The sequence below is a fragment of the Bidens hawaiensis genome, unplaced genomic scaffold, assembly GCF_021521415.1.
Source record: "Bidens hawaiensis isolate Kalapana, Puna unplaced genomic scaffold, B.hawaiensis_p1.1 tig00030835_1, whole genome shotgun sequence".
In the NCBI taxonomy this organism is placed as follows: domain Eukaryota; kingdom Viridiplantae; phylum Streptophyta; class Magnoliopsida; order Asterales; family Asteraceae; genus Bidens; species Bidens hawaiensis.
This window is the reverse complement of record NW_027495166.1, coordinates 78743-106701: the sequence shown is the minus strand read 5'-3', so window position 1 is coordinate 106701 and position 27959 is coordinate 78743. Positions and strand designations below refer to the sequence as shown.

Here is a 27959-nt window from a genome sequence, read left to right as displayed (position 1 = left end):
CCAAAAACTGTAAGCATATTATATAAAACTCTTTAAGGGAATTACATGTATATCGGTAAAGTACTCCGATCAAAACAAGTTACACATAAAGCAACGTTATTCGTAACAAAAAGATAAATACACCCAAACTGAAACCACATAAACAGAAAACATACTCAAAACTTTACAAACTTGATGCAACCCAAGACTTAAATTAAGTTTTTTTTAAACCTCTATAGTTATTGTAAAGATGTAAACAAGTGTTGTTGATGAAGAGTGTGAGAATCCATTCATTTATATGAGAGATGATGAGATGCCAAAGTCAAGATTCCAAAGGTCAAAAGATCCATTCACAAAGTCATAATGTCCACCCTTTAGTGAAAGCTTTTTGTTCACCACAGCTTCTCTCACAAAGGGGTATGTTAATAGGTTCCCTAGAGATACATTCACAGCCTCCTGTGTTTGTTGCACAATACATTAAAGGTGGTCACACATTCATATTCTAAAAGGATATGAGCCTGATTAGGGGCGCAAACGAGCCGAGCCCGACCTCGATTAGGCTCAAGCTCGACTCGGGCTCGGCTCGTTTATTATTAATTAATTATTTTTTATTTAATTATAATTATTTTTGTATATTTTTTCTATTATAAATTTATGCATAAAATAATATATATTATTTAGTTATTTATATTTATGTTTTCATAACATTATACATATTAATTAATAGTTATTAAGTATATATTTTAAAAAATTATATAAATGAAAGGCTCGTTTAGGCTCGCGAGCTGGCTCGAGCTCGATTGTGAAGCTCGGGCTCGGGTTCGTTTATTAAACAAGCTTACTTTTAAGCTCAAGCTCGGGCTCGGGCTCAATTAAGCTCGGCTCGATCGAGCTTTTAAACGAGTCGATCTCGAGTAGCTCGCGCGCAGCTCGGCTTGTTTGCACCCATAGTGCCCTGACATATATAGTTATTGTTAATAATTTGAAAAAAATGGCAAAAGGATACTTGCGGGGCCGACCTTAGCCTATTGGTGAAGCTTATTTAGGGCCAGGGGCGGCCGGGGCCCTGTTTTTCTGCGCAATAGTGTAAATTTTCCCGTTCTAAACTGACCTACTTCAAGACGAGCCCATTTTCGTTACAGCCCGTTTTGATAATTTTTTTTCCAAAACGACTCATTTCAAGGTGAGCCCATTGTGGTCAGAACCCATTTGACCAAAATTATTACGAAGCTACTACCCGCCATAAAACAACCCGTTTCAAGATGGGCCCATTTTGGTATGACCCGTTTTAGACCGAACCAAATTGATGTTTCTTTAAAGCAAATCACTTTGACCCAAACACAACTTGACCCGTTACCAAACTTACACATTATGTTGCTGTTTGGTGTACTTATATGCTCTTTTTATGGTTTAATTTATACAAAGTTTGGTAAGTTGGTGTGTAAATACCTTCTCACACTTGGTGCAAAGCTCCGAGTACTCCAAATCGCTGCAATCTGCTTTCACTTTGCTCTTAGCCGGCAAACCGATTTTAACCCATTGTTCTATGAAATCACTGCCCATTCAATATGCAACACAAAACTGTTAGTTTGTACTTTGTATTAGTTTAAGTTAAGCAAGTTCAAGAATATATTAATTTCCTTTTTGTAGTCTAAACATACAATATGTATGACTAAAGTAAAAGTATGCAAATCTAATGGTTTTTATTTAGCTTTTCATCATATTGAGCTGGTAATGCGTGTCAGTCATAATAATAATAATAATAATAATAATAAAGGAAAATCTTGATTATTTGTTTCATATACTTAAAGATCAAGTTTATTTCCTCAAACAATAAATAAATATTATACTGTTAGTTGTTGTCAATAATAACATATTAACATCTATTTGAAATGATAACTACTACTAACTACATGATCTATATGACATTCTATAACGAAAATATGAATACTATAATACTCGTCAATCAGTCAATGGCATGATCTATTAATATTATACTGTTACGTTGTTATCTGTTGTCAATAAACATACCTTTTTTTGAAATGATAGTTACTACTAACTAAATGATCTACATGACATTTTATAACGAAAATATGAATACTATAATACCCATCAGTTAGTCAATGGCATGATCTATTAATATTATACTGTTATATTGTTATTTGTTGTCAATAAACATCTTTTTGAAATGATAGCTACTACTAAGACTGAGGGGTGTGGGGGCTTCAACGGGGGCGTTAGAGCCCCTCCGCTCGCGCCCCCAGGCGCTAACACCACACCACCAGGGCGCTAGCGGGGGCGCTAACGGGAAAAACAAGGCAGGCGTGAGCTGGTTAGCGGGAGAAGAGAGAGAGAAAGTTATCTAGGCTTTCAAAAAGAGCCGTTGGGCTCATATTAAATTAAAAAAAATATATATTTTTTCTTAAACTTTTAATATATACCTTTATAAAATATACTCCATTTCACAATTATACACCTTTCCTCCTAAAATCCTTTCAAAATTAACACAAAAAAAAATGTCGTGGTACTCGTCTGATTCCGACTCCTCCGAAGAGGATGATTTGCTTCTTCATGTAGGGGGAGTTTTGACCGCAACCGTGGTGGATCTTTTGCAAATCAAGCCCAGCAACCTAGAGTCCCGAGAGTTAGAGCACCACCTCGTGATCGTGATCGATCGGGTGCTAACGATACTTTGATTAGGCATTATTTTAGCCCTCAACCGGTATACGAGGAGTCGGATTTTCGAACTCGTTTCCGAATGAGCAGACAATTGTTCATGCGTATAGCAAGTGATTTAGAGGCACGGTATCCCTTTTTTCAACAAAGGAAGGATGCTAGGGGTCTCCTCGGTTTTACCTCTCTTCAAAAATGCACGGCTGCTATCCGTCAATTAGCGTACGGCATTTCGTCGGACGCTTTGGATGAGTATTTACAGATGTTGAAAAGGGTTGCACGTGAATCCCTTCATTTTCTGCCAAGGTAAAAAACATTGATTTTAGTTTTTATTAAATATTTATTACATTTTTTAATATATATTATATGTTTATAGATTATTTTAATGCCTATAACTATAGATATATATATACTTATATCGTATTTATATACGTAGGAGTCATATCGATTTACTCTCGGAGATATATGCGTAAACCTACAATGTATGACATCCAACGCATATATGAGGTGCACGCAGAAAAACATGGTTTTCCTGGGATGCTAGGTAGCCTCGATTGTACGCATGTTGGATGGGCTATGTGTCCAACGGCCTGGCGAGGTCAGTTCCACCGTGGTGATCATGAAGGGCCGACCCTTATACTTGAGGCGGCGGTGTCACAGGATCTTTGGTTTTGGCATGTTTTTTTTGGTGTTGCTGGGTCAAATAACGACCTTAATGTTATCGATCAGTCACATTTGATCAACGACCTTATCGACGGGGTTGAACCACCTCAAGCTTTTGTTGCAAATGGAGAACTCTTCAAGTACGGGTACTATCTGGTCGATGGTATTTACAACGAATGGGCTTTGTTAGTTCAAGCTTTTACAGATCCAATCGCCGATAAACGGAATTATTTTACGAAGAAGCAAGAGTCTGCTAGAAAAGATATTGAAAGAGCTTTTGGAGTTCTGAAAAAACAATATTATGTGCTGGCGAACCCGATACGTTATTGGACTCGGGAGAGGATAATGGACGTCGTCTACACGTGTCTGATCCTACACAACATGACGTTAGAAGACGAGGGCAAAGCTATCTGCCAAAACTACCAAGGTGACATTCCGCCACAACCGTCCACAATCAGTGAACAACAAAGACTTCATAACATAGCAAATATCAAGAGCCGTGAGACACACGGGAATCTTCGACATGAGTTGGTTGAACATTTGTGGGCGATGCGACCCGATGATCTTGTATTAGATTAGTGTTATTATTAAGTATTATTGTTTGTTTAACTTTTAGTATGTTTTTTTTTGTAATTTGAATTTTAGATATTAATGTGTGTTTTTTTTAATATTTTATGTGTTTTTTTAATAATATGTTATTTGAATATATTTATAAAAAAAATAAAAAAAAAATTTCGCTGGAGCCCCTCCACACCAGGGGCCAGGGGCTCCAACACCCCCCTTATCCAGTTTCTCTCTCTGTCACACGTCATAATATTATTGGTTCTTGGCTCTGCTGAAGCCCCCGTTAAAGCCCCCACACCCCTCAGTCTAAATGATCTACATGACATTCTATAACGAAAATATGAATACGATAATACACGTTAATCAGTCAATGGCATGATCTATTAATATTATATTGTTATCAGTTGTCAATGAACATCTTTTTTTGAAATGATAGCTACTACTAACTAAATGATCTATATGACATTCTATAACGAAAATATGAATACTATAATGTCTTTCAATGGTATGATCTATAAATATTTATACTATTATAGTGTTATCTATTGTCAATAAACATCTCTTTTTGAAATGATAGCTACTACTAGCTAAATGATAAATATGACATTCTATAACGAAAATATGGATATTATAATATCTTTTCACGGTATGATCTATAAACATTATACGGTTATAGTGTTATTTGTTGTCAATAAACATATATTTGAAATGACAACTACTACTAACAAAACGATCTATATGACGTCCTGTAACGGAAATATGAATATATATGTAATACCTTTCGACGACGATATGATCTATTTTTTGGATATTTTAATTGGTTGAAAAATATTTGTATGCAAAATAATAAAGTGACAAGTTACCTAGCAGTGGTTCCATCATCTGGTATGGACATGAGTCCTTTAATCCCACCACAACAGCTGTGTCCAATGACTACAATATTCTCCACCTGAAAGCACAATACCAATAATATTATTATTATTATTATTATTATTATTATTATTATTATGAATGACCAACAAATATAATAAAAAGAACACTAGCAAGAAGCTAGCAAACCCAAGAACATACGCCAGTTCAGTTCACCAAAAACAAACAGAGACAAACGCAGACAAAATACCAATATTATTTAAGTCATAGCTATATTAGGGTAAAAGAATATTTAGAAATATAAAAGAATTAAAACTAGTAATTGAATATTGATTTACCTCCCAATTGCTAGGATCACTAATACCTTTAGGTAATGGTTATTCACACTCCCTTTTTGGATATTCACACACCCTTTTAGACCAGGTGTAGTGGTCACGTTGTTGGCCAACGTTTTGTGAAAACGCGGGGTACACCGCCCCCCCGCGTTATGTTGAATTTTTTTTTTGTGCGTTTTAGATACAACGCGGATAATGTCAACAAAAAACAAGTGTATAACTCTGGAAACACTGCCCCCCTCCAAGTTATGGAGGCTTTATGACTACACTTGTTTTTTGTACAAAATCATAACTCTGACTGGACGTCACGTGGCGCATAACCCCTTGATGTGAAGCTTTACGACTACACAAGGTCTTAACACACATATTATCTCTATATACACCCTATAAAGGGTGGATGAATAACACATCTCTTTCTTTAATTGGCCCATGAATTTTTTTTATTAAAAAAATAAGGAGAAAAGTTATTGGATTAGAAAAGGATAAGTAAAGAAATGGGCCCCACTGAATTATTGCAAAGGTAAACCGTTTAAGGCAAGGTAAGGCTGAGGGGTGTGGGGCTTCAACGGGGGCGCTAGAGCCCCTCCGCTCGCGCCCCCAGGCGCTAACACCACACAACCAGGGCGCTAGCGGGGGCGCTAACGGGGCGCTAGCGTGAAAAACAATGCAGGCGTGAGCCGGTTAGCGGGAGAAGAGAGAGGGCTGCACAACTTTTGATGGTTTTTTGACCGTTGGGAGCCGAACAAACCAAAAAAAAAATATTTTTCCTATATAATTATACCCCATTTCACCCATTTTTATACCAAAACTTCAAACCTTCACCCAAAATCAATTCATCTTCTTAACTTTTTTTTAAAAAAATGGCTGGAAATTGGTTCCCAAACCTTGATTCAGATTATCTTGACGATGATTTATGGTCGTCACCGCACCAACCGATGTTTTATTCGGAGCCGCAAGAATCATCCGGCTTTCAACCATCCAACACACAACCGTCTCCTAAATTTGTTGTTCCAGAGACACAAGAATCACACAGTGAAGCTACGGGACCAAAAAGACGCGTCCACCGGAAAAAACAAGTTGCAACGGACGGGTCGGGACCGGCTTCGACTCCGAGGACGAAACGGAAAGCCACTCCGTGATCATCGGATGAGAAGGAAGCCACTCTTGTGAAGCTACAAGAATGTTTTTTTTAGTACTTTAATTTTTATTTTATTTTTAGATATTAATGTGTTTTTTTTATTAATGTGTGTTTTTTTTAATAATTTATGAGTTTTTTTTAAATAATACGTTGTTTGAATATATTTATAAAAAAATAAAAAAAAAATTCACTGGAGCCCCTGCTGGAGCCCCTCCACACCAGGGCCAGGGGCTCCAACGGGGGCTCCAACACCCCCCTTATCCAGTTTCTCTCTCTGTCACACGTCACAATATTATTAGTTGGAGCCCCCATTAAAGCCCACATTAAAGCCCCCCACACCCTTAGCCTAACACATTCTTTTTCTCTTTACAAAATATGTGAAAATGAAAAGATGGAATATGCTAATATGCTATTGCCTTATAATTTTTATTTCATCTATTACATATATTTACATGTATATAAAAAGTAGAGGTTTTATAATATGGTTAAATGTTGTTTTAAATAGCTTACTTTTTTTAAAGTTATTCTTTTATCATAGAAGTTATAATATTAATGCATCAATAAGGCTTTTTATGAAATAAAAAGGTAAAGTTTTATTTTCTCAAATAATAAGCTAATATTTTAAAAGATGCTTGTTAGGTATACTCATAATTTAAAAAAAAAGTAAACAAATATTAGATGAACAAAATAAAAAACAAAACTTATATAATAATTAAATGAATGTCTAGATGCCCCTCCTCTTTGACTAAAAAAAATCATGTCTAGATGTCTTATATTCAAAAATAAAAGAGACATGATAATGAGATATGATGAATTTAGATACCCTTGTACCCATAATTTCATTTTGACTTAAGAGAATCTTCTTAAACTCCATGATGAGCATATTCCAATATATGTGACTCATAAAGAGTTATGGAATTTGTAAAGTGATAGGTGGACGGTTGCCACTATTCCACTAGAGAAACCTTTTTTTTCTTTCTAAAGATGACACTAGAGAAAATCTCTCTCTTTTTCAGAGGTGGTTATTATTTATTTATTTTTTTAAGTAAAGCCAATCACCCCATTATTTAGATTTAGACGACAAAAATCACTGCTTTAAAAGTTTTTTAATATTCACCTTTAAGTGCAGTACTGCATATTCAATGGCCGCACCTGCTCCAGAGTGTTTAATCTGCACAAAAGGTATTTTGATAAGTCAACTAAAGTAATAACTAGTCCCACAATTATTGATCCAAGATAACTATTATTCAAAGCAACCACTTGCTTAATAAGTTTAATCATTAGTTTCTATACATAGGAATCTATGGGTTATATAGTAGGGGTGTGCTCAATTTGGGTCGGTTTTGAAAATCTTTCGGTTTCGGTTCTAGTTTTTCGCTTTTGTCATTTGAGCTTAAAAATTTTTGGGTCAAATATTTTTTTTTGGGCTTTTTCAACCTAAATCAATTTGTTGATTAATAACTAATTGATTTTATACATTTGGGGAAAAAAATACCGGAGTTACATATTTAATATATTTTTATAAATTACTTATAATAAAATATAAAATGAAAATCCATAAACTCGTTCAGTTTTTATTTACCTAACCGTAAGTTCAGTCTTAATAAATAAATAAACCAAACCGTCGATTTTTGTTTCAGTTTGGTACTTTGGTTTTTTCAGTTTGTTCGGTTTTAGTTTATGCACTCTCAAACCCCTAGTTTATAGCATTTCAACATTATATAATGTATCCTTATGTGTATATAGTTTGACCATGTGCTGGACAACATGTTAGCAATTATGAATTTATGATTGAAAGATGCTTATGGGTTTGACTTCTTAGAGAGAAAAAAAACTATATTAATTAATCAAGTATTCTAGAAATGAATATAGTATTGATCAGTTAGCTAGATCTATATGTAAAATCAAGATAATTAATTAATTGTAAAGTTTTGAGAGATCACCGTGTCATAAGGAGGAACCATGTTAGCAATGTTTCTAACCACAAAGGCTTCACCAGGTTGAAAATCCAGGATGTGTGATGGGCAAACTCGAGAGTCCGCGCAAGCGAATACCAAAAACTGTGTTATAGTTAAACCAAGAAATTAAGAACATGGATGTAGTGTACATTGTCCCATGTAAAAAATTTTATGTTAGATTTCATCTGTATTAATCTCTTCCATTGATAAGCTAAGTTATACTGTATTATAAATAATGGAGGTAAATAATATGATAGGCATGTTTTCACTTTTCAGTATCATTTAACTATTTTTTATGTGCAATATTCACATGTGTTAAAAAAAAGAACTGGTAGTTTTTTAATAGGTATGAGGAAAAAATATATGAATTAAAAAAAGAAAGAAACAATTGAGAATAAAACAAGTTTTATACATTTAACACTTTAAATACTTTTAAACATAAATTTATAAATAAAGTGGGACATGATAAAAAGTAAGAGATTCATGTAAATAATTTTACATTTAAAGTAATCAATCCTTTTAGTTCAATTTAGAACAAACTTCAATTTTTATGTTTATTGAGTAAAATTAAATTTGATACAAGTAATTAGTAAACTCAATGAAATATGCAAGCAGTCATTCTCACACATATAGTTTTAAAGTATCTGTCCTTTTTTAGTAACTAGATCAAAAGTTAATTATATGTATCTCACATAAACACTTTTTATACAATTTGTTAGCTTTTTGTGCACTTTTCTCAAAATCATTTACTTTATATATATATGATATAAAAAGATAAATGTAAATAATGTGAAACAACTAAAACTATAACTAGTGTTGATAATAATTGAAAAAAGAGGTGACCTTGGGGCTTTGGCCTTTAGCAAGCTCACCATACAAAGTGGGGTTTGTTCTGCACACACACAAAAAAGAAGCATTAATGTCAAGTGATAGGTAAGGGACTAAGGGTATATATTTCTTTTGGGATAAGTCCTTTTCTAGATCATTAAAGATCAAACTAAAACACTTTTAATGTATATAAATTAGTATAGATCTAATGATCCTGTTAAACATATGATGGGACCATCAACCATGACTTACCTAACAAGTAAAGAAACCACAATCAAATTCTAACTTAAAACATATCAAGGAATTCAAGTTAACATTAACAATAAAAATAATCTTAGCCATGTAATATGCATGCAAACCACCATTTAAACTCAATTTAGTAGGCTGGCGCCCTCTTCATTTAAGTTTTAACGCCGGCTAATTATTTCATCGTCAACGCCAAGAGCACAAGCCCCTATGGGATCTAAGTTGGTAACGGCGCAAGAGCATGGGTTGAGGGGTCACATCTTTTTCCAAATACTCAAACCACCCGCTCACAATTTTATTAAAAGAAGTTAAAAGTTACTTGTACTTTAAATTAAACATTATGTGTTTTAGAAAAAAAAGTTATTTAAAGTCCAATACCTACTTAAACATTATTGCAACAGTCACCTTTTTAATTTTTTAGTTAAACCATCATAGACAAAACCGTCTTATAATGAAAACCTAATTCATTTAAGAGATTGTGTTTACACTATTTTTAACTGAAAAAAATAGATAAATAAAAAGAAAAAAAGACAAGTCAAAGCATGATAAAGGAGAAAAAATATCACCCTATGCCCTTTTGTGAGTATGTGGCTGGCATTTCACCTAACTAATAGAAAAGTCTAAAATTTTTTGAATAAATAAAATAAAATGGCTGGTGGATGATGACTTATTATAATTAATTAATTGTTTATTTATTTTTATTCTTATTTTTATTTGTAATCTGAAACTGTTCAACAGTTTAATAATTTGCTTCTTATCAGGTGTTCAACAGTATAATATACAATAATGAAATTAATGTCTTAAGGTAAAGAAAGGTGACAAAATGGAATCAATTAATAATAATATTGTGTTCCAAAAAGTGGCAGCCAGTACAATCTGTCCACTATAGAAAATATGTTCAGAAATGAGTAGTAATGATTTAGTACTCCTTAATATTATTATTCTTAAAAGGTACAGCAGACAAACGTACTCGTATTTCTCTTTTTTAAACCGTGCAAAACCATCCTTGATTCTCTCCACTGGGTTAAACTCATCAGCATTCGCTCCTTCTAGCTCCGCGGTGAGCTGTTTGATCTTTGCGGCTGCAACGGCGTGGAGGTCGTCTTTCTCACTGCAAAACGGTTAAATTTAACGACGTTAGCGTGACAATAATTGCGTTAAAGGAAACGTTAAAATGCAATAAAATTAGAAAGAGAAAAAAAATCCTAAAAATATATGTTTTACCACTTAAAGTCAAGAGATTGTCCGTTTGATCAAATTGTCTATCCTAAAACGTTGAACCTGACGGTTTAAATAGGAATCAATGGTTTTTTAAACCAATTTTTTTTACCTGACCTCACTAAATATCGTCGAGGCTTCACATACAATACCGTCGGATCTCACAATAAATACTGACGGATGTCACAAATAATACCTTCGTCTCACAATATTTACTATCGGACCTCACAATATAATAACACTGTCTCACAACAGATATCGCCGAATAGACGGTTTATGTGACACATGACACGATATACCTTGTTTAAAAAAACGGGACATTAAAAACATGTTGTGTTATAAGATGGACATTTTGGAAATCTTTTGGTCAAATAGGCAATCTCTTGACATTGATTGGTAGGATTTTCTCATAAAGTTATGGATATGGACATTTTCGGGGATTTTCTCATTAACTTTAGCTTGTTTAAGTTGCTACATAAGCTCGAGCCAAGCTTAGGTCCCTTCAAAATTTTCTCTTAATACATAAAAATAATTTAACACGTATATAAATACAAAATAATTAACCAATAATAAGCGAGTTCAACCCGCATTTGAAAAACCGATTCATGAGTTGAACTCGAGCTTTATTAAAAAAGCTTGAAGTAAGTTAAGCTCAGACTCTTTCAAAGTTTTATCTTAAAATACATAAAAATAATTTGACATTTACATAAACATATACTAATATTAATAAATAATAAATTAACCAAATCAGACCTTAAAAAACGACTCACGTTTTGAACTCGAGCTTTAAAAATGAAGCTCGAAACAAACCAAATTTGTATTTTTATAAATCAAAACAATTCCTTTAACACCTTAAATATTGCCATAAAATTAGGGATAAGGGGCCTGCAAGATGACGACTAGGCTATTGACAGGTGTATGGTGAAAAATCAAAGCGTTTTATCCCATTAATTTTTTTTGAACGGTAAAAAATAATAATAATAATAATATTAATATTAATATTAATATTAATATTATTAATCCAATATTATTACTATTTATGAAAATGACAATTATGATCCATCCAATTAACCGGCCGGTGATGATTCAGGCCGTACTGAACCGTATATTCATAAACAATTTTACCTCAAAAGCTTCTTCAATCCGTTAATCGCGTCATCGATGTTAATCGGCTTTCCGTTACTCGCCATCTCTTCTTCTGCAACCTAATAATAATAATAATAATATGTTTCAGACTGAAATAATCAACAATATATATCGATCACTGAACAATAGAAGCTAAATACCGAATATATCTCGATCAATGAACGCTTGAAAATCGAATAAAAATAAATCATGAAACGGAAACTAGAACCTAAACAATAAATGATCAGTATAACGTTTAGGTTCTAGTTTCCGTTTCAACTTCTTATGAGTTTTACTCTCCGGATTTCGTGAAAATTTGCTCATCTTATGAGTTTTATTTCACGAAATCCGAAGAGTGAGATCAAATTCGATCGAATTGATCAAATAATATGAATCGATGAAGTTAATGATGATTAGCTGATAGTTAGTTTGACGGTTACAAACCGGCTACTACAAATTTACTCAAATTATTCCACAGCGTAACAGCGAATTCGATCAAATTATGTTATAATTAACGCGTCGATCATACTTCATGCATCTACATATCAAATCAGATTCATAATCACATGTTTCGGACCGAAATAACGAGCATATCTCGATCATTAGCTGATAGTTGACTGTCATAAACCGGATAGGATACAAATTGTCATGAATAACAGCAAATTCGATTGAATTATGTTATAAATAGCGCGTAAAACACTTTCGATTATATATCAAATCAATGAATCGATGAAGTTAATGATGATTAGCTGTTAGTTGGACGATTACAAATCAGATACAAATTTACTCGAATTCCACAGTGTAACAGCATATTCAGTTACAATTAACAGGAAAAAAAAAACTCGAGACGAAACTGAAGTCGAGAAGCTAAACAATGAATAACAATGAATGATGAGTAAATTCAAACTAATATGATTTTATAAATATTTTTAGAATTTTAATAACAAGATTAAATAATATGACAATATGAAACAGTATGAATGGATGATGAATAAGTTAATTAAGCAAGTGATAATATAAACCTTTGTTGGTGTGAAAATTGGATGCAAAATCAGCTGCTGATTAAGAGGAAATTGGTATTATAGTTTTGAGTGTGGGGGCTACCCCTATTTATAGCAACAAGGTTAAATTAACCATGGTTAAGAGTTTTACACAAATTTTGGAAATTAATTATTTTTTTATTATGTTTTGGAAAATAGGACCCAATCCAGACTGGTCATGGATGATGGATGATGCCAGAGGGTATAATTTATTATTATTATTTATGTCTTCGGTTGGGGTGATGTGGGGTGAGGTTTGTTTTAAGGGAATTTTGGTGTTCATACCTTTGTATCATTGAGAAAAGGTTTTTATAATTTCTATATTTATTTGTTAAAGATAATAAATTGGGTGAGTAAACGGGTCTTACTCGTAATATTAGAGATGGACCTAGGAACTGATCATTTTTTAAATAATTGGGTCTGATTGGTTTGGGTCTCGTGAGTCTTACTCGGCTTATGCTCACCCTTATAGGAACAAATGGGTCCTACCCAAACCCGACTAATGGTATTCTAAGGACCTGGAAACCGGATCTATTGTAATATAACCGGGTCCGATTGGCTAGAGTCTCACTTAGGGATGAGCATGGTACCGGACCGGTACCGACCGGTCCCGATCCCGAAAATCCGTAATTCTTGGTACCGGTACCGAAATATTCGGTTCGGTACCGGTACCGAGACGGTACCGGGATTATACCGGTACCGGAGGTAAAAAATCGGGAAATACCGGTACCGTACCGATCCCGAAACTTAAAACTTTGGTACCGATTTGGTACCGTCCGATTTCGGTACCGGTACCGGTACCGATCGGTACCGGTCCCGATTTTGCTCATCCCTAGTCTCACTGGTCTTGCGGGTCTTACTCAGATTATGCTCACCCCTAGCTAAAAATGTTTAATCTATAAAATATTCGGTTTTAAACCTATTGAACCGAAATGTTTTCAATCATTTGAAGCTCAATTAGTTTAAAACCTAGGACTTTAATCACATGTATTGGGCTAATGATTTTCCTATTTGTAAATCCACAAAAAATTGTTCCATTACAAAATTGAGAAATCCGAACTAAGGTACCTGAAATCCATATAAATAACATTTGTCTTTTTTTTAAATGCAGGTTTTCGGTTTGAAACTAAAACGAATCAAATTATAATTCAATTTCACCATCTTGAATTCGATTCTATTTTCTGTTTTGACAAAAGAAAAAAATAACAGGAACCAGTGTTTAATAATTGTCTATTTAATAAACGTAACATTAAGTTGTAAGCACATATGCTTTTAGGTACTTCGGGGGCTCTTTCTCTTACTATGATACGATATGATATAATAGAATAAACTAAACGCCATCACTAGGCCTTGCATTTCGGCTACATATATATAGGAAGTTTTTAACGGAGAAGATACATGTTAAATAATATCTTGAAAAAATATGAAGGATATATGTGATTCAATAGAAGATGCTTACGCCTCACTTGTTCCTATATTCTTACGTAAGTCTAAAAGACAAAAATGGTCGGTCTAAACAAGGTTTTATGGTAAGATATAGTAGGAAAACTAATATAAAGATGGGTCTATACTAGGAAAACTAATATAAACATGAACAAAGGTTAAATGTAACACCTCAACCCATTAGGATTGTTACATTGAAAGTATTATGCTAAGTTTAATAAATTCATCAATTTCATGTTAAAACACAATCACTATAGTTTGAAATGAAAACTAGTTTTTCCAACATATATACATGCATACCTACTTACATACACATACACATACACATACACATACACATACACATACACATACACATACACATACACATACACATACACATACACATACACATACACATACACATAAGCTGGTGTTGGTGTTGGTGGTGGTAACAAATGTGATGATGCTGACAACTAATAGGTGGAGATGGCGCTAGTGGTGGCGTTGAAAGTGACGACGGTGATGGAGATTAGATATCATTGTCCTAGGTGTTGTGCTTTTCTGCTTATTCTAATCCATTTTTAGTTAAACTTTATGCGTTTTAACAAACTATGACCGATGATGACCAACAAAGACAACCTAATTCCACCCCCCCACCCCACCCCCCACCCAAAAAAAAAATACATTTAGAGACTCATAGTAACACAAAACCAACTATTTGGGCATCTAGTATTGCTTTTAGGTACAAAATGGTTGTGTATTGTCTCACAATTCATTGTTAAGAAAACAATCTCTTATTGAAAAACATGTTAGACTGGAAGTAACCATTTTCACCACAACCTATTGGGTACCATCACCTTCAGGGCCGGCCCTTGGGGGTGTCAGGGTGGTCGACGACATAGGCCCGACACCCCATTATGCTCGAATTTTCTTTTTAAAAAAAATATATGTATTTTTCTTAAATACAATATGTATATTTTAATGTTTAAACTCAATCCTATTTTTGTACAAAAGTTTTTTACACAACCCAAATTATAACCAAGTAAACTAATATAAAAATTAAAAATTTTAAACCCAACAAAATAAATACTCCTTAAGACTCAAAAAAAATTTCGCATTCAGCCCAACACATTTTTTTCTTTCTCTGAGCCGGCCTTGATCACCTTACTATCACCATTGTCAATGCCATCTCCACCACCATCGTGGCCGACACTATAGTTACGATCATGGCCTCGCCATCACATAATATGTTATGACTTAAGTCAATTGATATCTTTTTTCTATTCTTGAACCCTTTTGATCCGAACACAATTTGAAACGAATCCGGTTACATAACCCTATCGTCTTGTTTATATTGGATCTTTCTTAGCATCACCCATGGTTAAAAACTTAAAACCAAAACATAAAAAGTAAAAATAATAAAAATATATAATAATAATTAAATTAGAAAGACACGGGCCAAAATATCAGTTATGTTATGTCACATATTTAATAATAACAAAAGTTACATGTGTGACTCGTATCCTTATAGTTGTCCATTCAATTCATTTAAAAGTCATCTTATATGCCACTTATAGAAATGCTTATCGAATAGCCATTGACTTTATTTACAAATTAATAATTATGAGAAAAATATCATTTTGATTTATAAACATTTAATTATTGCACTTTATTCGTATAAAGAAATAACGTATTTCATTTTAATGACTAATAAATTTCTAAATCAAAATTATCTTTTCTGTTAACTACGTATTATAATGCTAGTCAGATTAATTTTGGTTGATATCTTTTAGCTTCCTTTTGTCAAAATTATTTAAGAAAAATATTAATTAATCAAATAAGAGAGAGCATAATTATTGATTTTAATTGACTTTATCTTTTGTCTTATAACTGATTTAGTAATTAATTAACCAAATGTTGCAACGTTTTGTGGCTCATCTGACCACCAAGGGACTAGCTTTCAAAAGTAAATATGCGAAAAACTGAAATGTTTTTTATATTCATTTAATATTTGTTTTTATTTATTTGCTTAATTTGAATCGTGTATACGTGTTACTTAAAAATGGTTGAATTTTGATAAGTATACAACATTTCTACTTTTAAATGACAAGTATTATAATTTTATAAAAGAACTTATCATATAAAATTCTTACCAATGGCTTCTTGACACAACATAGTGTGATGCAATTCTTAAATTTCCCAGCCATCTATTATCCTCGATGTTTCAGACCTGGTATAAATCACAAAAATATTAAGAAAACAAACTATTATTATCTTGAATATGATTTTACGGGTCTTCAAAAATACACATATTTATAATTTTTCTTTAGCATATCACAATGCTATAAAACACCAACCAGGGGCGGATCTATAGTAGAAATGGGTGGTTCCCCGGAACCACCCGAGTTTCGAAATAATAGTGTATTTGTATATATAAAACATTAGAGGAACCACCTTATAAATTAGGAAGGAACCACCTTAAAAACATTTGAAACGCTTGGCCGGCTGGTAAGGTGCAAGTTTTGTAACTTGAAGGTCACAAGTTCAATTCCGGATTTCCATATAATTTTTGAACTTTTTTTCTTGAACTCTTCCTTTTTACTAACTACTGCACAACCCATTTAGGGTTTTATTAGTCAAAAAATAAAACACACCGACACTAAACACAATGGCGCCTGCTATCTCCCCTGTCCCCTCGTCCCCGTCGGCCGTTCCCCGACCACCACCGCAGCTTTTCAGGCCGTTCTCCAACCTCCTGCCTTCCTCTCCTCCTGTCTTCTACTCTTCCTCGAAGCTCGATTGCTCGAATCCTCCCACTTTGAAGGTAAGTTTGCATTCATTTGTTAAATATTAATTGTTCTTGACTTGTTAATTATTCTTGATTGCTAACTACTTAATTGTTAGGTTATTTGTTAAATTTAGTTTTAATGGCTTGTGGTCACGAATAATATGTTTCAAATCATGGTTGTCGGTGTTGGGTGTTAAAATAGTTGGAAAGATAAGAGTGGTGGTGTTGGTGGATGTTTTTTGTTGAGGTAAGGTTAATTGTGTTAATATGGTTTCTAACCGGCCCGAACCTCAAACGGACCCGGAATTTATTATTGTATTTTTATTATGTAATGAACTTTGCCCGAACCATCTAACCGACCCGAACCTCAAACCGACCCGGAATTTTTTATACCCGATTCTATGAAATTGAATCATCTAAAAGTTGTGCACCACCTGAAAAAAATTCCTGGATCCGCCACTGACACCAACAAATCTTGCAATATTGGTATCAACATGGTCTCAATGAATTTCTAAAATTCTAATAAACGTAAGTGTGAATATGAAATGATTTTAAAGTGTAGAACATCAATATATGAAAGACTTCTCTGTTATTGAAATAAGATAACAATACATACCTATAGCTTAAGTATCTCTTGTATTATATACAAACACTCGTACGTTATACTACTATATTCATTTAGAACATCAACATATAATGATATCTCATCCATAATCTATGAATATGTATGTCATTGTGCTAGCTTTTATACAAGAACTCCAAATAAACAAATATTATATTATAACACCATAATACAACTATACTTAAATCTTACTTTTTTCATATAAAAAACCATTATAAAGGTTATTGTAGCATCCGTCTTGTCCGAAAAAAAGGTGACATGCAACATTTTTTAACCATAAAAACATATTACAATTTAACGATGAGTCTCTTATTGACGTTTCTAGTAGTCCATTGAGACATGTATCAAGACTAGCAATGAATACACCATTGAAAACAAATAAAAAATTATTTACAACGCCCTTTTTACCGCATAAAGTAAATTAAAAATAAGTAAAACACTGTTCATACCGTATAAATTAAGTTAAAAACAAAATATATATCAATAACTTAAACCTATAGTTCATGTAAAAGAGATAAAATACCTTAGAAATGAGTTGTTACTTAAAATGAAGCCAATGTGCAATTCCTCCAAGAAAAGTGCTTCATTGGGATATGAGGTTTAAAATGGGGGGAAACAAAGCAAATGGTGATGACATTGAATATTTATAAAATACAAGGACAAGAATGTTATAGCAAGTTGTACATTATGCAATACATGTTGTACATATTTTGTTTTTGGTAATTAGTTAATAATTATATTTCTTGATAATGAGTATACAAATTCAAACTCAAGTGGTATGTTTTAAGGAGTGAAGACAATTTGGATAAAGAAAGTGATAGGTGAGTTCACCTAGGCTTCTAAATGTGTTATCTTCTTGAGATGAGAGAATCTCTATGTTACACATTTACAAATTTGCTCCATACATCCACACATACATTTGGGCCAAGATAGTGTCCATAAAACCCAAAATCCCGACAACATTTTGTATTTAAATTGTGATAATGACTATACATTTTATTAAAGAGTTTATTCACAACAATGAATTATAGTAAATAATAAAAAGAGGAGGAAATAACTGGTTTTTCTTACGAAAATATGAACGCAGTATACTTATATGTGTTGTGGGCTAAGTAGAAAGTGCTAGTTAAAACTTCGCATCAATGTCATGTAGACAGGAACCCGTTAACTAACAAATTCTTTAAGTAATGCGCTATGAGGAACTAAAATTTAAATGAAAAAATAAAAAGTTTAATTAGTGTAATGGGGTTGCCCAAACTAAATTAGCCCTTATGTGTGACGTTTTGTTGTAAAGTAAATAGGACTTTTATCCATGTCATAAATTTTTGAAACTAATTGACTGCTAATATTTTAAAAATTCGATTAAAATCGGATAATCTTAAATATAAAATGCCTTACTATACATACACCCACAAATCATGTTGATTGTATAATTTATGTGTAACACAATCACACTCTACTGTCAGATGTGTTAATTAAAGTCATCTTATATCACACGAGCCGTATAACATACTTCACATGTGATACGAATTTATCTAAACCTTATTTTCTTATACGACATATATAACATCTTTGTATATCATGCTTGCCTCCAACAAAGGGGGGTGCTTGGTAAATAACTAAACAAATACTCGACCATTAGAGGTGCAAATGAGTCGAGCCACTCTCATGCTACTCAAGATTGAATAAAATGCTCGAAATGAGCCAAACTTTATCGAGCCCGAGCTTACAAAAAATCTCGTTTAGTTTTTTAGCTTGAATATTGTATGAGAAGACTGTTAAGCCTCGTCGAGCCTAGTTTAAGCTTTAGCTTTTAATTCTTTTGTACCTCTATGTATTAACTTAATATTACACAACCGATCTCGAACCGAGCTTAGGGTCGTTAAGGTTTCCTCAAACCATATAAATTTAATAAAATATGTAATAAATAATAATAAACAAGCTAAGCCTATGTTTGAAAAATATCTCGGAGCCAAACTTGAGCTTGATAAATGACTTATGAGCCGAGTTCGAGCTTTAAAATAACAAATTGAGCTCTCATTCGTCAAAACGAGCTAAACTTGAGCTCTAGTATCAAGTGTTGTAGTAATCGTCAGTCGCTAGCCGGGCGGTAGGTAACGATTAATCAGGATCAATCAGATTGACCTTTAATGTATAATTTTCAGTTTTATATATAAACACACGTTAAATGTTATTTTCAGTTTTTATATATACACATATACATTTTGGCCGGAATGTGTAATCTCATTTGAAACCATTGAACTTGGCCGAAATCTCATCCGTAACCATCAATTTTGGCCGGAACCTCGTCAGAAAATGGCAACTAAGTCCAACTAATCACGATTTTGACCAGAATTGACTGTTGACTGATTAATTAACCGACTAGCTCAAATTTAATCGGTGGAAATTTTGAAACACTTCCCGTATAGAGTCTATAGACAATGATGCGTGGCGGGTGGGAATAGTATTTTGTGGTTGATGCCCACCCGAATAATAATAATAATAATAATAATAATAATAATAATAATAATAATAATAATAATAATAATAATAAGAGGGGACTACAGACACACGCACACACTCCTTTCCTTTCATTTCATAATTACGTGATGCATCAATTCAACTACAAGTTGCACTCTCAATAATAATAATCGCAGTTGTAATTGTCCAAAACGATAGTAATATTATTCCTCGCTTTCTCTGCAACGTTCGCCTTCTGTTAACCTCCCTCCATAAGCACAATTTTCAATCAACAAGTTGCTGACGTAAATTCATATTTTATCCCAAAACTTAAGGGTTTATAATAATAACATGATATTATATGCTGTTTATGGAGTTAAGTTTTGTGCTTATAGTTTTAAATTTTAATAAGTTGTGTATAATAATATTTTGTTAGGGTTTCATGTTCGTGTTTGCGATAGTTATGATGCTAGGAAAATGATACGTGTGCTAAGTTCCGTTATGCGATCCATGTATCGGCCGAGCCGAGCTGCTCTTAAGCTACTCGAGATCGGATCGATGAAAAGCTCCTTAGTGAGCCTAGTGTAAATTTAAGTTTTAACTCTTGAGAAGTTCTATGTATTAATTTCACACTTCAGAACCGAGCTCGAGTTGAGTTGTGGCTCGTTTAAGGTTTTTTTAAAAATATATAGATAATTATATAAATTAATTAATAAATAATAAATGAGCCGAACTCAAGCTTTAGGAAAAAAAAACTTGAAACGAGCCAAGCTCTAGCTCGAGTTCTCGTGAGTCAAAATGATCCGAACTCGAGCTTGAAAAACAGATTCATGAGTCGTGCTCGAGATTTAGAAAAAAAAAAGCTCAAAATGAGTCAAGCTTGAGCTCTCGTAAGTCAAAATGAGCCGAGCTCGAGCTTGAAAAACCGACTCATGAGCCGTGCTCGAGCTTTAGAAAAAAAGCTCAAAACGAGTTGGAGCTCGAGCTCTCGTAAGTCAAAATGAGCCGAGCTCGAGCTTGAAAAACCGACTCATGAGCCGTGCTCTAGCTTTAGAAAAAAAAAGCTCCAAATGAGCCGAGCTTGAGCTCTCATAAGTCAAAATGAGCCGAGCTTGAGCTTGAAAAATCGACGCACGAGCCAAGCTCAAGCTTTAGAAAATAAGCTTTAAACGGGCCAAGCTCGAGCTCGGGCTTGGCTCGTTTGCACCTCTGCTTGGAAGCCAAACTTAAGCAATGCCTGTTCAAAGTGATTATTGCAAACATTAAGAACTGGAATCAAACAAGTGAAGTTAGGGTGTTAGATCTGATTATTCTGTCAGGATTACTTATCAAGCAGTTCTTTGCAACTCTGTTTTTATTTTTGATTATATTGTTAGGATTACTTGATTAATACAACTTCATATCTGCTTTTTGGTTGTTGAAATTAGCAGTTTGGAGTATGCAGCGTCAAACCGGTTGTTAAAAGTTGCTTATATCACTCAAAAGTAATCAGACAAATAATTGAATAAGCAATCTATACAGGCAAACACTCTCAAAGTTACCTTATTGCAGTACAAACTGCAATGCGGATAATCAGTTCTAGCAAAGAGTTCCAAAATCCCTTACTCCAACTAGTTAGTTTCAATAAGAAGTTTAGACTACTTAGTGCTTATTTTACTAACAGATAATCAAATAAGACTTAGAGAAGCAATCCGAAACACTCAGAACTGCCTGATTTACAATTCGTAAATAAGTGACGTGTGTAAGTGTAAATTTAAAGCTCTTCAAATATGCAAGTCCTTCCTCCAAGTACAAATACTTGACATTCTTTTCAGCTGCATAAATATTGATGAATTTGAGGGGTTTGATAAAAATATCTTGATATTTGTTCCAGAAGCAAATGATTTTTGTAGTTTATTAGTCTATTCCTATATAAGATCATCTAAGTATGAAATGATATGTCTATATCACTATATATCACTATATGCTTGCTTATGCTTACTTTGGAAGCTTAGTTATTGAGCTGCTTTAGCAATAACTTAATGTAGGCCCTTGTGTGAAATATAGTTCCACTAGAAATTTTATAATTTCTTGAAAGAAGGAAGTGTGTTTTATTTGGGATCTCCATGTACCCTTTATCAAGATTTCTAGGGTAAATAATATGAGACCCAATGGCTGTTAGAAACTATAAACCACTCATCATTTTTTTTGTAAAGTGTGTTTTCGATCTTCTTTCCTGCATACATTTTCCTAAACTTTGGTCCCATATTTGACGCATCAAAGTCTGTGTCGTTTATCACTTACATTCTTCAAAAGTTGCTTAATTGATCCTGATGTAAATATAACATTAACCTGTTACTCGGACTGTCTTTAACTTTATGAACCTTTTATAATCAAAATGTCTTTTGACTTTGTGAACCTTTTATAATCAAAATATTTAAACTTTGTTATTCTTTCTGAATCTGGTTTCATGAACCCATTAAATTCATTCAGCTTTCTCACATGTTCTTTATTTTTATTGCTGCATTTTTAATTGATTTCTTTGTTGCGGATCTTTAGCAGCACCTTCAAAGTTACAAGATCCCAATCTAAAACTAAAACAGAATAATTAAACTGATTTTCCGACCAGTTTTACATATGAATACGTATGGGTTAGACCAAATGGTTTGAATATTTGATGTATCAATTTGGACCAAACTCAAATTATTACTTGGGTTTTGGATCGGTTACATAACTGTTGTAAGAACGGAAAAGTAATTTGTATTTTGTTTATTTTTCGTGTACACATGCTTATTTAAATTTAATGTGTATGTGTGTGTATTAATAATACATTATACATATACCCCGATAATCACCCTTATTTATTTTCTACTAACAAGTAATACCAGCGGAGTCCCAAAATACTTGATGCAATATTACCCTATAATTGTTATCCAGATTGGATTATCTTGACCAATGCCGAATAGTAAAACTGATCCAACTGAACTGTAATTTGGTTCAGTTCTGTTCGGTTTTTGAGTTAGTTTGGACTGTTCGATTCCCGTTTTTTACCAACCAAAACCTGAATTTCCACCTATTTGGTTTTATTTGGACCTATCCAACTGACTGAACACCTCCTACGCCTTAAAAATATTTAACATGTATTCGTGTTTGCAAAAATGTCTATTTCTAAATTCTATTCTTGTTTGCAGAGAAGTGGCATTGGCTCATGCATCCAAGATTCTCATTTGGTACTTAAAGGTGACACTTTAACGAATAAAACAGGTTTAATGCAGCCAACTTTGTGCAAAGTTACTCACTCATATCCTTCTCCCATAATATCATGCATACACAAGGACCCGCATGGTTCAGAGGTTTCACGGATCACAAGTCCAAGTTTCGAGAATAGAAATTCAAAATCTTTAGTTGATGGATCGACAGCATCTAATGGTCTTAAAGATGTGCACATAGTAAGATTTAAATGTTTTTCTCTCTTTTGATTTACCTTACTGTACTGCGAATGCAACAATGGCAACAAACTGTGATTAAACATGCTGTTCTAAACCATATGACCAAGTGATCTAATTAATTACAGGTGGCAAAATGAGCTGGTCGGGTAACGGTCAAAGTGGATTCGGGTCAACATTATGTTTCGAAACTACTATAATTAGTTTGTGTATCATTTCAAAAGTTATAATATTTCAATAGTAATCGACCTTTTTATAATAAGATGATTTAGGAGGTTTTGTGCATCAGTTATACACATGCGGTTAAACACATTTCGTTTTCAGCTTAAATCTTTTTGACATGTTAGAGATGAGATGAAATATAATCCAAGCATACTAATTTGTAAGAAAATGGATAAAAAATGCCACCTCTAAAATTTTCCACTTGCACTCTGCCACGCATTCGCTGTCGAATTCAACAAAATCATTTATCTTATTGAAGTTAATTTTTTTTTCAGTCAACACAGTTGCTAGATGGATTTCTTGATCTTGCCGTAGACAACACAAGCAAGGATCTGGAGACATGTGGCGTGCTTGGTGCTTTTCTGGTAAGATATATGCTCTTGATTATTAATGCTGGCCACTGAATATTATTATGTATTTACCTAGTAATATCCAACTCAAGTATTAATTCAGTTTTGTTTACACCAATCTGGCAAAAAACATGCCTAATGACGTATATGCCCTTGAAAGGTTAACAAAGGCAATAATGCCATTGCATTGAGCTATCAGTAAGCAACGATTTGATGTGAAAAAACTAGTGTGTTTTTTATGTTAAATTATATTCTAGCATGTTTTGAGCCAGGCGGTATAAATGAATACATATTCTTAGGTGGCGTAAAAGTTGTTTCAATACATATGTGGTTTAATTTTTTTTTTATTTTGCCTCCAGAAAGAAGGAACCTATTATGTGACAACTCTTATAATACCAAAACAAGATTCAACTTCCAGCTCTGTAAGTCAATGTTTGTTTCTTTTCTTTTAGGTGTTTTTATTTTGTTCTATGTCTTCTGTTCAAGATCTTTAATCCTTTTTCGTTCATTAAAATAGTGTCAGGCTGTTCATGAAGAGGAGATATTTGCCATTCAAAATGAACAATCTCTCTTCCCTGTTGGATGGATCCACGTACGTCTTTTGACCCGATTATCTATCAGTGGGTCTATTTGTGTTATATTTTATCTCTAATGGGTCAAAAGGGTAAAACATAAAAATAAACACATAACTAAAAGTGAAAGGGGTCAAACGGGTTGAAAGTCAACCAATGTGTGTTAGAAATTTGCTTACAGCCTGCTAGGCCTGTAAACGAACCGAATGAATGCGAACAAGGGTATGTTCGTGTTCGTTCATTTAAATTTAAACGAACACGAACACGAACGCAAACACTTAATCGAACAAATATTTGGTGTTCATGTTCATTTGTTTAAAAAATGAACATTTTCGTGTTCTTTTTTTTTATAAATCTAAAGGTACAATTCACGAACATAATTGAACAAAACGTATATGAACCTACTTAAATGAACACAAACGATCATGAATGAACACAAAGAAACATAAACGAATATATACGAACGTTCACGAACATAAATGAACGAATGAAACATGTGTTCATGTTCGTTCGTTTAATTAAACGAACAGAAAATTTTTGTTCATGTTCGTTCGTACATAAACGAACTTCCACCGAACGGTTCACGAACAGTTCACCAAACGTTCGGTTCGTTTACAGGCCTACAGCCTGCTAAATCACGCCACTCGAAAAGGTTACATTATTAAAATTGTTTATTGATGTTCATAAATTGTATGACATTTTTTTCTTTATTGATCTTCAGACACATCCTTCCCAAAGTTGTTTTATGTCATCAGTTGATCTGCATACTCAATATTCTTATCAGGTAAAATTCATATAACTATTTACAATTTTTAAAATTTTAAGTACTAATTTTAAAATTCAGATTTTAAACTAAAATTAATTTATTTGTCTTTTTAACTATTTCCAGGTGATGGTACCTGAGGCGGTTGCCATTGTGATGGCTCCCACGGATACATCAAGGTAGGCCCGGTATTATTTAAAAAAAAAATACACACACACGCACACAATAATCAGATAAGTTGTTTAAAAAAGCAATACCAGTTAGTTTTTTTTATTTATTGAAATTATTGCATTTTAGGAGTTTTGGGTTTTTTCGGTTATCCGAGCCGTATGGAATGAATATTTTGAGGGAGTGCCAAGAAACAGGATTTCACACACACAAAGAACCTGTCAATGGAACTTCTATTTATGAAGACTGTACAAGTATATATCTTAACCCTAATCTAAGGTTAGAAATATGTGATTTACGCGAGTAAAAATCTTGGAGCGTTTTGAGAGAAAAATTACCTCAACAACTTAAAATCAACTCGAAAGGGTATTGAGGGCATGCATTTTTTAACACTGCTCCAGTGAAATTACAACATTAACATTATCATATTAACATTGGTACACCGTACACCGATCCGCTTGTATTCGTTTATGAATGAATAAAAAAAGCGAAAATGTGTGGGGTTTGCATCATCACGTTGAGGGGCCCGCAGGTCGAAACCACTCTCATAACGAGACGGGATGTATTATTTTTCTGATGTGTATGGTTTTTGTTGGTTTAAGATGTTATGTTGTGGTTTATCTTATTATGGAATAAAGTTGGGTATAATTTGTAATTTCATCCATAATGGTCTGTCAAAACAAGTAACCTTTATTTTTGTGTCAAAGTCGGTTGGGTTGATTGTCTTGCTCGGATTTTCGATTTTTGGTTCAGTTTGAGCCGAAAGACCACCCAAACCGACCCATGCAACTGGCCGGTTCAACACATTTGAAGTGTTGTGAACATATCCTAGACTCCTAGAGTAGAGGTTTTATGAATTATTAGTACAATTTATGGGCTTTTGATATGTGTTAACTGGATGTTTGCCCTATATAACTGTTTTGAGTCACAAATGAATTGATACTTGATAGTGTAACTTTATTCATTGAACACCACCATTTAACCTTTTGTTCATGTCATTATTGGCCAAAATTTTAATAAACAACTAATGTTTCCAAACAAAGAAATCACATTTTGTTTATTATTGTTACCTTGAATCTTAGATGATTTGATATATGGATTCAGCTAAGACCATCCGTAGTGTCCCTCCGTTATGGCGTTTTGGCTCCGAAACGCTGGGTACCCCCCTTTTTCCTTCGGTGTTTTTGAAGAAACGTTCCCCACAAAACGCTATCATGACACACATTTTGATAAAATTGTGTGAGGGAGATAGATGAGAATAGATGTAATTATTGTAGGAGAGTTGTGGCGTTTTGCCCACTACGTCACTTTTTACAAAACTCTCAATTGATGACGGGATGTCACATGGCGCAAAATGTCTAAGGATGAGGCGTTTTGACTACAAATAATCTAATAGAAATATAAGTAATAACAAATCAAAATCTAATCAATTTGCAGGTTGCCTTTTTGTTATTGGTGGCCACCATGTTGTATAAAGTATAAACCATTGTATATAATAACAAAGTGTGTTTATTTTTTTAATGAGTTTTCAAAACCTTTTATATAATCAAGATTAAGAATTCAGGAGTAACAGTTTCATACGGGGGACGGGGCACCGTATGAAGGAGATCCATCACGCGTAATGGCACCACTCAACACCGCCGCCGGTGGGCTATCACGCGCGTGATGGCAATGTTGCGTGATGGCCATCACGCAAGTGATGGTGGGGTTCTCGAGGAAAAAATGACCGTTGCGAGATGGGGGGAAAGAAGGGTGACCACCGGAAAAAATGGGGGAAAGAAGGAGGAAGGCTGCTACGTTTTGTTATTATTATTGTATTATATTTTAAATACAATTTACACATTTAACTCCTTAACTTTCACATTTCTTTTAAACAGAATTTAGAATAATTTACGAATTAAACCTTGAACTTTTGAGTGCTATAAAAAATATATAAAAGTCGGCTAAGTTGGAGGAAACGTGACGAGTCCTATATCAACCATTTTTTTGTCGGTTTTTATTTATTTATTTATCTTTGTAACATTTAATCTTGAAAACAAAAAAAATTCATCACGCACCACCACATCACACCACCACCCCTAGTAAAAAACCATCACATATGATGGATTTGAGGTTGGTGATGTGACACCATTTGATTGGGTGGGGTGTGTGATGAGTGATGCCTCCACATCCACCACCCCTCCCCCCACCCCCTACGGTCACAACCTCTTTTATAATACAACTTTTTCATATAGTTTACCAACCGAATATGTGTCATTTTAAATCTGTTGTTTTATCATGCGCTATACAATTGCCAATACTGTTCTAATCGTTTACTAATTTATTTTTCCGGTTTACCGTCGCTAACCTATAAACCCAACATACATCGACCGAATTCATGTCGCTTTAATCACAATAATCTAATCACAAGATATACAATTGTTAATACTGTTTTGTGTGTCTAGAAAAAACCCACGAAACTAAAATAAAAGTCCTTTTAACATAACAATAACAATATATTACACTTAAAACCCCCTTAAAATCTTAA

At 33.5% G+C, this 27959-nt stretch overlaps 2 protein-coding genes across 3 annotated transcripts; one reads left to right on the top strand and one right to left on the bottom strand.

Annotated features, from left to right (window-relative positions):
* Window positions 1-42: 42 nt before the first annotated feature.
* Window positions 43-16295, bottom strand: LOC143581219 (carbonic anhydrase 2-like). Of its 2 annotated transcripts, none has more exons than XM_077064044.1 (9): window positions 16216-16295; window positions 11598-11677; window positions 10225-10365; window positions 9024-9072; window positions 8166-8282; window positions 7340-7393; window positions 4743-4828; window positions 1429-1534; window positions 43-435 (listed from the first exon to the last, which is right to left on the bottom strand). In XM_077064044.1, exons 1-9 carry the CDS (start codon window positions 16267-16269, stop codon window positions 274-276), a joined length of 849 nt encoding a protein of 282 aa, XP_076920159.1. In that variant the 5' UTR covers window positions 16270-16295; the 3' UTR covers window positions 43-273. The 2 variants fall into 2 exon arrangements, with proteins under 2 accessions (XP_076920159.1, XP_076920160.1); XM_077064045.1 differs by lacking the exon at window positions 16216-16295 and adding an exon at window positions 12620-12694.
* Window positions 16296-22796: 6501 nt separating this feature from the next.
* Window positions 22797-26241, top strand: LOC143581223 (AMSH-like ubiquitin thioesterase 2). Its single transcript, XM_077064046.1, has 7 exons — window positions 22797-23360; window positions 23855-23944; window positions 24289-24351; window positions 24447-24521; window positions 25223-25285; window positions 25391-25443; window positions 25562-26241. Exons 1-7 carry the CDS (start codon window positions 23070-23072, stop codon window positions 25737-25739), a joined length of 813 nt encoding a protein of 270 aa, XP_076920161.1. The 5' UTR covers window positions 22797-23069; the 3' UTR covers window positions 25740-26241.
* The last annotated feature ends 1718 nt before the right edge of the window (window positions 26242-27959 follow it).